The 11157-nt window shown below is 37.9% G+C and overlaps 1 protein-coding gene across 1 annotated transcript; it reads left to right on the top strand.

The window, feature by feature from the left end:
* Positions 1-1985: 1985 nt before the first annotated feature.
* On the top strand, positions 1986-2708 carry LOC140007231 (uncharacterized). Its single transcript, XM_072049929.1, has one exon. The coding sequence runs from the start codon at positions 1986-1988 to the stop codon at positions 2706-2708; it is 723 nt and encodes a 240-aa protein (XP_071906030.1).
* The last annotated feature ends 8449 nt before the right edge of the window (positions 2709-11157 follow it).

Consider the following 11157-nt stretch of genomic DNA (forward strand, 5'->3'; position numbering starts at 1 on the left):
GAGGCAAGATTAAGATGTTATAAAATGTTTTGTATAAGATTACAATCAACTATCCTAGAAATTCCAAAAATAACATGAAGCTTCAATTCCTCACTCTCTCGGCCAGCAAGCTAAATTCCAGCAACATTACCTCATAAATTTCAATAAAGTTCCATCTTTTACTTGCTTAATACACTAAACACTTAGTATACACTCTATCCTACCTAAACTGGAGCAAATAACATGAAATTTCAGCAAATATTCCACCAAAATCAACAATTAATTCTGTCCTTAGCTAATGTGACTTCCAGCAGTTCGGCAGTTAAGTACAAGACTGTCTCCCTCATTTTTTCTTCACTTTCCTTACTCCTAACCTAACATGCAGAGGGTAATTATCAAACCACAGAGTTTTTATGCAGAAATATAAAATTTTTAGCCAAAAATTTGAAAAGAAAAGCTGAACCAAACTCTACTCTCTCTCTCGGCCAGGTTGGATGAACTCTAGCAGCACTCAACCTTTAAGTCACGAAACTTCATCAATAAACTCATTTTCAGCTTAAATCTTGCATGCATGTCCAAAACAATGTATTATAGAATATAATACAGCTTAATATAGGATTTCAGCACCAAATTTCATAAAGACAGCTGAAACTTTTTTCTTTTTCCCCGCTCGGATAAAGCTGGGAAGTTCCAGCAACTTCCTATCAACATTTTCAATTGAAATTTCCAACCTTTTGCAAGTTTTCAGCCAGACATCTTATAACACTTGAGATATAAACAGATTGCTTGCATTTCCTAACATTATTTCGCAAGAAAACACTGACAACAAGCTGCAACTTTAGCTTTCTCTCTCGATTCTTCTATTTTTCTTCCGAATAGCTAAACAGTTATTAAACAGAATTTTCTCAACTAAAACTCAACATGCAACTTAAGAATTTAGTTGTACCAAATAATTAAAAGATCATTACAGTATTTTACCTCTTTTCTCCTCAGATTCAACAATTACAAACTACTCAAGTTCCTTGCTTCGTTTCCTCAAAATTTCGCACCAGCTCTCTCTTTCTCCTTCCTTGCATCACTCTCTCTACCTCAGTCGAAGCTGGTAAGGGATGAAACCAGCCAGATTCCTCTCCCAATCCTTCTCTTTCCCTCAGCTTTTTGGAAGGCAGATGGTAGATGGCCTAGAATTCTATTTCTCTCTTGTTCCTTTTGCTCTCGGTGGAAGCAATGGAAGTCTAGAATGACCAAGCATTTGCTTCTCTTGGTCATTACTTAAGGAACCAAATCTCTATAGGTTGCATGGTAGTTTAATTTAAGTCGTAGGGTTAAAAGGGTCATTTGGCGTTAGTTTATTTACTTGACAAGGAGCTGTACTTTTACTAATTACATATGTTGTCTCAAAACATTATCTTGTTCTAATTGGTATACGTCTATAAGAATTTTCTTACATTAATCAAGAGTATCTTGGCTACATTCAAATTATACAAAGTCAATTAAACATATTGTAATGGACTCCATCCATGTCAGGCGAAAATTACGGCGTCTGTTTCAGTAGCCTGGAGGCAGATGGTCAATGTTAGTAGACAAGCGGAATTATCCATGCTATGGTTGATCTACAAGAGGCCATGCCACTTCTGGTATGATAATTGGTTGGGGAATGAGGCGTTTTATTTGAAAGTTCCTATGATGCCTAGCTTGTCCTTTGGGGACTTTATAGTGCATGGAAAGTGGGATATTCAGCGGTTGGGACAGGTGTTGCCATCAGACATCGCCTCCTCCGTCTTGAGGCTGCCGACCCCCAGAGGGAAACAGGACGCAGAGGTAGTCCGGATGCCAACAACGTCGGGGCGGTTCACCCTGTCCTCAGCATATCAAGAGGTCAGACAGGCTAACAATAAGTCCATTATTTACTCTCAAATTTGGAGATCAACTCTCCCGTTTAAAGTTTCTTTTTCATGCTGCGTCTATTGAGAAGAAGGTTGCTGTTGGATGAGATGTTATGCACAATGGGGTTCCAGTTGCTGTCCAAGTGTTTCTGCTCTGCAGCAGCTAGGGCGGAGACAATTGAACATGTCTTTTTCACTGGACGACTAGCGTTGGAGGTCTGGAGCTTCTTTAATGGAATTTGTGGCATCACTCCTCAACCTCAAAATCTAAGAGCGTGCCTCCTGAGTTGGTGGCTACTTGCAACTACATCAGAAGAACAGTGGTTTGTGCTTGCCGGATTTCCCAGTTGGATATGTTGGAATATTTGGAAAGTGAGAAATAAAACAGTTTTTGACGGAGTTAGGTCGCAGGGTCAAGAGGTCTGCAATGCGATTTTCAGGGATATAAAGGCAGCATTCGAGATTCAATTTCAACGGTTGATGGATGCACGAGTGTTTCCCGAAATGTATGATGCAATTGCCAAAATTCCTCTCCCTAGGTATGGGTTCAACATTGTGGGGTGGAAGCCAAGTGCAGCTGGCCAATTGACGCTCAACACGGATGGGTGTTCCAAAAGAAATCCGGGTATGAGTGGTAGAGGTGGAGTGGTTAGGGATTCCAATGGTCAACTAATGTTTGCGTTCTCAGTTTTCTTTGGCGAACAAACCAGCTTACGGGCAGAGGTTCTAGCTCTATTAATAGGACTCCGGCTATGCGATGGAAGGGGAGGGGCCACACCTTTTGTTCAATCGGATTCGGCGATCTTAGTGTGCATTCTTCAACAGCGCTTTCATTGCCCTTGAAATGTCCGAGTGGAGGTAGAGCAAATATGGCAAACGGTCACAGAAGTGGATAGGTTTTCGCATTGTGTTCGAGAGACGAACACAGTAGCGGACGTATTGGCAAATGTAGGGGTCACACATTCCCAGGTCCCGCTTCGAATTTATTACAATCTACAAGCAACTCCTGAGCTGCTAGGGGGGCAACTCGACTTGATCAATTGGGAGTACTAGCTATTAGGAGAGGGAGGAGGGCCGTGAGAGGATAAAATTTGACTTGTGCTTAGAACATTGTGATCCTATGTCTTGTATTTGGCTTTTCTATGAATAAAGTTTAAAATTTACATTAAAAAACATATAAATTATTCGATTATATGATATATGCAATGGTTTTAATAATATGTGAAGATAAAATAAAAATATACATATATAATTTCTCGAGCTCTCACATATTCTCCTTTGGGTGCTAACTGTACCAAACTAAACCCCTTTACTAATTTACTATTTCTCTCTATAAACCTCATGTAGTGATACCAACAACTTGTTTCTTGTAGTGTTGCCTCTTGGTTATTTGATACTTTGTACTTTCTCATGCGGGGTCCTCACATAGTTGCTTTTCTATGGTACATCCTTGTTTCTTACTTCAAACCACATACATTTTTACTGCAAGGGCCCCTTTAGTGGAACATCATTTTCCAAGCTTACAGTTTCATCGTCAAAATTTTAGTCTTTTCCTATGAGGTTTCTTAATTGACTACTGACATTTGAACCTAGATTATGAGATAATATGTTGAACTGATCTAGAATAGGCAAGTTGAGAACCTGTCAAGAGATGGTAATTTCTTTTTATCCTATAGAGAGACATTGCTTCTAATCCTCCTTAATGGCCCTTATTCTATGCATGGGGCTCCTTAGTCTACCACAGATGGTTCTAGATATAGTCCTCTCTAGTATAACAGTCATGCATATTCTGCTATGGGTCCAATTGCTTGGATAACCTAAAGAATATGTTAATTCAGATTGTGGTGAGTACTTAGCTTCTATGGTAGGTCAATTCGCCAAGGTAGAGGATAATGATAGTTTTCCTTGCAACTTTCACTACATTCAGCCGCTATGTGGTTGCTAGTGAACCAACTCCTTCTTAGTGGCTTCATCAATTGTCTGGAGAATGGTCACTGCATTTGGTTGGAGCAGTTATGAAAATGCTTGCTATTAATGTGGAGTGATAGGTCACATTTATAATAATTGTCCTAAAACCTCCTAGGTGGAGTTACATAGTTTTTTGGCCTCTAGGATACAAGAAGTTTCCATTCGTATAGGGTTCGAAATTTGGTTGATGCAATTGATGATCTCTTTCCATCATATACGTCTGCTTATTAGCATCGTGTACAAAGAAGTACTACTATACTTGGTGGTATTTTCAGCATTTTACAGGATAGCTGTCCTCATTTTCCTGATGATGGAGTCCTTGATCATTTTCATGTCAGACAAAAGAAGGAGTTGATTACAGTGTATGATGATAATTCGTAATCTCAACCCTACAAATTCTTGGCCCGCTCTTTTTCCCATATGGTACTCTATCTATGCCAGTTGATGTCTCTATGGTGATGCAGCATAATCCAACCATCCCTTTTGTAGGCCTAGACTTTTGAATCTTAGGATCTCCAAACCCAGGAAATGCATGAAAATTCTTGTCTTTTTGTGTCAGAAATTTATTCCCATGAAGGCACACCAGAGATAAAACATCAAGTATGAGTGGGGCGCTAATAGCAAGTGCATGTATCTTCAATGGGGCCTCCACAATTGTTAATGGAATTAGGAGAATTCATTACCAATGGTATTCTGGTGAAGGATAGTAATGAAGTTAATTCTTCCCACTTAACCTCTGATAGTTTCTCTTTCCAATTTAATTTAAAACTCTCTAAAGACTTTGGCAATACCAAAGTAATTGGGGTAGACTTTTGAAATCCCCATATTTAAACCCTTTTGACAGGCTTCTTTCCACCCTCATTTTGTACCAGGGACCTTCTATCATGCACTCGAAACTACGCCAGACTTCACAGACAGCTAGGTAGGCTTCATCCCGTCATTAGTAAGCTAGTAGTAGCTAAAAAGTAATTTTTGTTCATGACAGACAAGGGCCTCTCTATTCTCCACTTTAAATTTGTAAAGAAAGTACATAGGAAAAAGTGTACTCTATGAGGTGAAGGTTCTTCCTAGTCATCAAGGCAGCAACAGCTCATTGGGCCAAGTGCTCATGAGGCTACAGTGAGCTCTCTAGTTTATGTTAGGCTATATCTTTTATTTGAACCCACTTCACCGTAATTTCATGGGCCAAGTCTCTCTTACTAGGATCCTTTCTGCCCCAACCTTTTGAATAGGTCTATCTACAGGACTTCATTATGATCAATCAGGCTTATTAGTGGCCTAAACCTTGATGAGGAAATCTTGTCTTCCAAACATCGTTTCCTGAATCTCAGGCACTTATTAATATTCTCTAAAATTTTCCATCAACATTTGTCAATTAATCCTTGTCTGCAAACTTCCTCCTTAGTTGCTCTGTCAATTCCTTCATCTTCTGAGTCTAAGGTGTCTAACCGCCAAGGCATTCGTTTCCTTGATACAAGATCAAGGTCACATACATCATTGAGTCTCTAAAGCTAAATGATGGGTTCTGTGAGGACCCGAATTTTTATTTATTATTATTTATTTTTACTTCCTTATCTAATTATTTATTTATTCATTTGCTCCAATTCATTTATTTCATTCATTTTAATTAAATCTGCATGGTACATTGCCTCATTTTATATTTTAACACGTTTGCCCTTAAATTTCATTTTTTTGTCGCCCAATCGGTAAACATTTGAGAAACACATTTTTCGAGACAATATTTGATCCGAGAGTGTAGTGGTCTTGGAGAGTTAAGGATGAACAATTGTAGACTAAGAAAAATTAATTTAGGAATTAGAGGTGAGTGAGTTGAACTAAACTCAATTAGGAGCACTAATGGACCACTATGCAAATGTTGATTTTTGCACCAAAAGTTAGCTTTATGTCCCATCTTTCCTTCATCCTCTCACATCACAAAAATCAAACAAAAATCCCTCTCTCTTCTTCCCTCTCATGGCCAAACCTTCCTCCTCCTTTTAGCCAAGAAAAATTTCATCTTTTCCTCTTCATTTTTCTCACTAAACTTGCTCCCAACTTTGCTCACCTCTTAGATCATCTTCAAACTTGGTAGAAGACTTGGTGGAGGAAAGATTCTTGGAGGTTTAGTGCTTGGTTTCTTGAGGTTTTGCTTGCTATCCTTGGAAGAAGGTAAACCTTCCAAGCTTCGATTTTTCTTTCATCCTTTAGCTAATTTTAACTAGATAAACTTGGAATTGTTGATCGGTTCTATGAACCTTGACATTAGGTAGCATGCGTTGAGGAATATTCTTGATTTCTTCACTTACTCTTATGAAGATGCCTTGAGGAAGATTATTAGGTAGTGGCCTTGAGGATTTCTTGGTTGTTGGTTGTTGTTTTGGTGAATTCTAGCTTGGTTTTGGCTTGAGAGTTTGGGAGGAAAAAAATTTTGGAGAGAAAGAAGAAGCAAGGCTGTCCGAATTTTTGATGGAGTGTTTTCCTTGTTTTAATTTTGAAATTTGAGGTTAAATTGATGCAAAAATGCTTGCTACATGTTGGGTTATGTGTGTATAAATTATCTTCCAAAAATCACTTCATTTGAATGAGCTAAAGTTAAGTTTAAAGGAGGAAAACAAACCTGGAAATTTTGAATAGGGCAGCCAATTAGTGTGCACTAAATAGCATGTAATTTTTTCTACAGGAGTCAAAATCAAGTGCCGTTTGCGGCATGTGAAACTAGACTCCAAGGGCTTTTTAACGATATAAAATGCACCTACTAGTTCATTTTCTATGAGTTCCAGTGAATCGGCAAAGTTGGCTGTTTTCTCTTACTGATTTAACTATGACACAAGAACAGCTGCAGTTTGCATCTCGATTTCACTCTCCTTACGAAATGAATTTGAAGATAGTTTCTTCCAGTGATTTTTAGTATCTTGAATCTAGTTTTCAACTCCGTAAACCACACTAATTTTGTACTTGTGTATCCTTACTTATGGCCTGAATTAGAAACTGCATCGGGTATTCCAAAACTGGAATTTCGTGTTTTAGGTTTCAAAAGCCAGCTTTCGAAAAACTATTGTATCTTGGTGTAGAAAAATCCAAATTGAGATCCGTTTGTTGTTTTTGAAACTAGTCTTCAAGTTCTTTGAGTGGTATAAATTTCAGGGGCTAGTTCAATTCCTATGAATTTTGAAAATTCACTGAAATTCAAGACTAAAGTAGTGATTTGGAACTAAAATTTGACTAATTTCTGATTTGAATCTGGAAAAATTATCTTCTCTAGGATTTTAATTCATTGAATCTATTTTACAATGGTATAAGATTTGCAATTTTTTAACTTATGGAACTCAAGTTATGATTTTTCAAAAAACGTTGCCAAAACTGAAATTTTCTTTATAATGTGACAAAAACTCCAAAGTGGTTTGGAAACATTTTCTAGATTTCAAACCTAACCTTCTTGTTCATTTGCACCTCATTTCATACTTGGGAAATGGATTTCACCGCCTAGTCTTATGCCCTCAGTTTCCATGAAAATGAATGATAAATTGAGCGGTTTTAGCTAGAGTAATTCTTGAGGAATTTCACTAGCTTCATATTTGAAACTTGGAGCTTTTAACTCCAATATTTACTATGAATTAAGTAGTGTTTTGATGGATTTTGACTTCATAAGTTTAGAAAATGTGAACACTCATTTATATTCTAAAACTTGGTATAGGACTAGAAGTTTTAAAATATGAAAATAATTTTTGCTTTCCTCGATTTTCGTGCCAAAAATTAAGCGTGCTACTTCTCTTTTGAAATTGAAATTTCTTGCCACGACTTAACTCAAAAATGACTTTTGAGTCCTCCTTAAGTATTATTTCAGTGATTAAGCGAGAAAGTCTCTCTTAATTCGCCTTGAACTTGTGGCTTTTGAATATGGGTAGCAAGAGGATTTTTTTTCTTATTAGCCTTGGTCGAATACCTAGGTAACCGTGACTGTGCATGTCTCAGGTAATCACGTGGACACCGAGGAGCTCGTTTGACCTCTTGCTGTTGCTCTCGTTTTTGCTCTTGACTTTTGATGTGGGGACGTCCCAACCCATTAGCTAACCTCGTAACTCGAGCCGATAAGGGCTTGGTCGAGAAGTTTGGTGAACCATGGAAAAATTAGATAGTTTCATCTTTTGAGATCTTGCTTGGCATACTCGAATAAGTATTATCACCTCGTGCTTGTTTGATTCCGGATCCGAGAAGGTGTTATGGTGGATGGAGGAAGTAAGTGGAGCTCTACGGACATACTGCTACTTGAGTTGATGAAGGGTCAACCAAATATGGATTGAACCAGTCGAAACGTGGGAATAGCTCCTGAGAGCTCCTGTATCCTTTCTACTGGTGTTTACTTTCTACTTGTTCACTTGTATGAAATTCATATTAAGTCGCTTTTAAATGTGCTATTTGATTTAATTCGTGCTACTTGTTTACTTGCCTAATTTTCTTGGCCTCACTGAGCGTTAGCTCACCCTAAGTTGTTATTCCTTAACAAGTTTTGGAAGTGGAAGTTGGGAACTCTAGACTAGCGATTTTTGGTTGAAACTAGTAAATCTTTTGTATGATATTGGAGACATTTGAAGTGTAAACTTTGTTATATTTAGGGTTTTTTGGATTGTAATTGTAAATGGTAGTCTTAGAAGAATTTGACTTGTATATTCGAAATATTCCTTTAATTCAAAATCTATGGTTGACTTGTGGATCTCTATTAAACTAGAATGAGTGCACAAATCCTGACGAGAGTTGGCCAGGTGCCCCACTGATACCGTAGGGCTCGCCTTAGGGAGAGGTGTGACGACCCCACTGTACCCAAAGGCATACCAAAGAGCTTAGCGGATTGTCTGCCAAGCTCGCGCCAGGACTCGATACCTAAAAACGAGAAATAGATTTCAGGCTAAAAGAGAGTTCTATTTACACTATTACATCTTCAAAAGTTATACAAAACTACTACATCAAGCAATACACACCACCAGTATCAAAAATTAAACTCTAAAGAAGCTACTATTATAACCGCCACAACAAATATCTACATCTTACTAGTCAACTTATAACAAGTACTAGGGCAAAAATCAACTATTCTATAAACCAAAAATCACCTATACTATATACCTTCCCGAGCGATCCCCGCGTCGGCCTCTTTTAAGAAAAACAAATGGAATGGGTAAGCTATATGCTTAGTGAGTACTCGGAGTAAAACCGTAAAATCACATCCAAATAAACATGTAAACCAAGATATTTCGCATCAATAAATAGAAATGTAACATCACAATAGTAGGATACAAGTGGCTTCAAAACCAATCCATTTCCCCGAGTTTGACCACCTGTTGACACTCCGTCCACCAAAATACTCATGGTCCGTAGGTAGACTCCACTTACTTTCCTCGTTCAACCCCTAGGAAGCTTGAACCACCAAAACACTCCACTCCAAGATAGCAATCCACCTTCCTAAGCAATTTCTACAGATTATTTGGTGAATCTATCAGTTAGTTTGCAAGATTGAACAAGAAATCAAGAAACCAAAGTTGGAACTCTCTCTTGTTCTTCTCATGAAGCTCTTGGCCCTCTCTCCTCTTTTTCCTCTTAGTTTTTGGCTTTGCTTTTCTTTTGATTTACTAACAACTTACTAACTTAGTAGATATTTAAGCCAAAGTCAAAGTACACTTTTTCTCCACCAATCAAAATTGAGTTTAGGAAGATCCTAGAAACTCTAAAGTTACTAGTAAGCTTACTTTGCTAATCCTCACACTATGGCCCTAACAACTTCTAATCTTTGCAATTAACTCCATAGATCACCAATTTAATATAATCCAACAAGTTTAATTACATCTCATTAGTCTACTAACCACCCAACCATTATAATTACCTATCATAAAACATGCATTGTCATACATAAACTCAATTAATAACAACCTTTTAGTCACAAGTAAAACTAGGGTTTTGATTAAAATTTAAGGTTTCTAGTCTTTAAAATAAAACAATGTTTTAAAACAAAAACAAAATAAATAAACCTTAATATCCTCTTTGAAAAAAACAATATCCTAAAATTCAGCGTATCACAATCTCCCCTCCTTGAAAGAATTTCATCCTCGAAATTCCAACCTTTAATTCAAACAGTCCTGCTATCTCTTCTGCATTCTGTTCTTTCTTATTGAAAAACCTATTCCATACTTGATATCACGTAAATCGTGCGTTCTTAATCTTTTCACGAGTTAAGGGTTGGAATACTCTAATACCTCATTAATGAGTTCATGATTAATAGTAAAGATCGCCTCAAGAAATTTGTCACTGTATGTATTCCAATCCAAGAGCCAACCATGTAATATTTATCTCAAAGTCTCAATGGTCTTTACATATTCTCAATGAACTTTAAATGTCTCGTAGATCGAATTCTATAAGATCTTAACAACATAATAATTCCGTTGTACTCGGCCTTAATGCTAGTAATCTTTCAAAACGATTAGAAAGAAACCTCAATATGAGACATGAATACAGGATTCACAAAAGAATGCGTAGCACCAGGGTTTATTAAAACTTCTGCGGTACGATGGAAGATAGGGAGTGGACCTTCGATGATTGCCAATGGGTCAATCACCTCTTGATGTCCCATTGCATAGACTCTTGCCGGCACTTTTGGTCGATTACCCGCTGCATTGGTCGGCTTAGAAGTAATCCTTTCTGCCCTTGGAAAATTTCTTTCTTTTGACAGGTGAAGACACTGAGCAATCAGGTGCTCAGTACTACCACATCGATAGCATTTTTGATCCTGCCCTTTCTTCCAATAATTATCTTCCATGTGGTTAGCAGCCCCACAAAACCAACATGTCATTTTGGGTCCTGATGTCGGACCTCCATGTGAGGTACCCCTCTGGGTCTCTCTCCCTGCCTGACCTTTCTCAAAATTTCCCTGATTCGGGATCCCTGCTGATCGTGGACCATCGACTCCTCGACCAATCTTAGATGGTGGCTTGCTCTTCAAGCTCTGTCCATCAATATAATTGCTTGTGTCAGGTTGTCTTCTTTTCCTATCATGAAAAGCCTTTATTTGACTCTTCGCATTTTCAATTCTTTGTGCTTTGTCAATAACTTGACTATATGTCTCCAATTTAGTAGCCGCCAGTGCCTCTTGAATTTTCACATTCAAGTCCTGGACAAAGCTACGAATTCTCTTTTAGTCTGTCAGTACTAAGTCTGCATCTCATACTCCACCACACTCAAAGTCCCTTGGCGTAGTCGTATAAACTCATCCTCCCACCTTTCTTGAATAAGTGGTAATAAGTACTTCTCATTAAACTCACGGGTGAAATTAACCCATGTC

The sequence above is a fragment of the Coffea arabica genome, chromosome 5c (genome assembly GCF_036785885.1).
Source record: "Coffea arabica cultivar ET-39 chromosome 5c, Coffea Arabica ET-39 HiFi, whole genome shotgun sequence".
Classification (NCBI taxonomy): domain Eukaryota; kingdom Viridiplantae; phylum Streptophyta; class Magnoliopsida; order Gentianales; family Rubiaceae; genus Coffea; species Coffea arabica.

Excerpts from the sequence above, each read along its gene's own strand:
- LOC140007231 (XM_072049929.1), top strand. The coding sequence starts at position 1,986 with ATGGGGTTCCAGTTGCTGTCCAAGTGTTTCTGCTCTGCAGCAGCTAGG.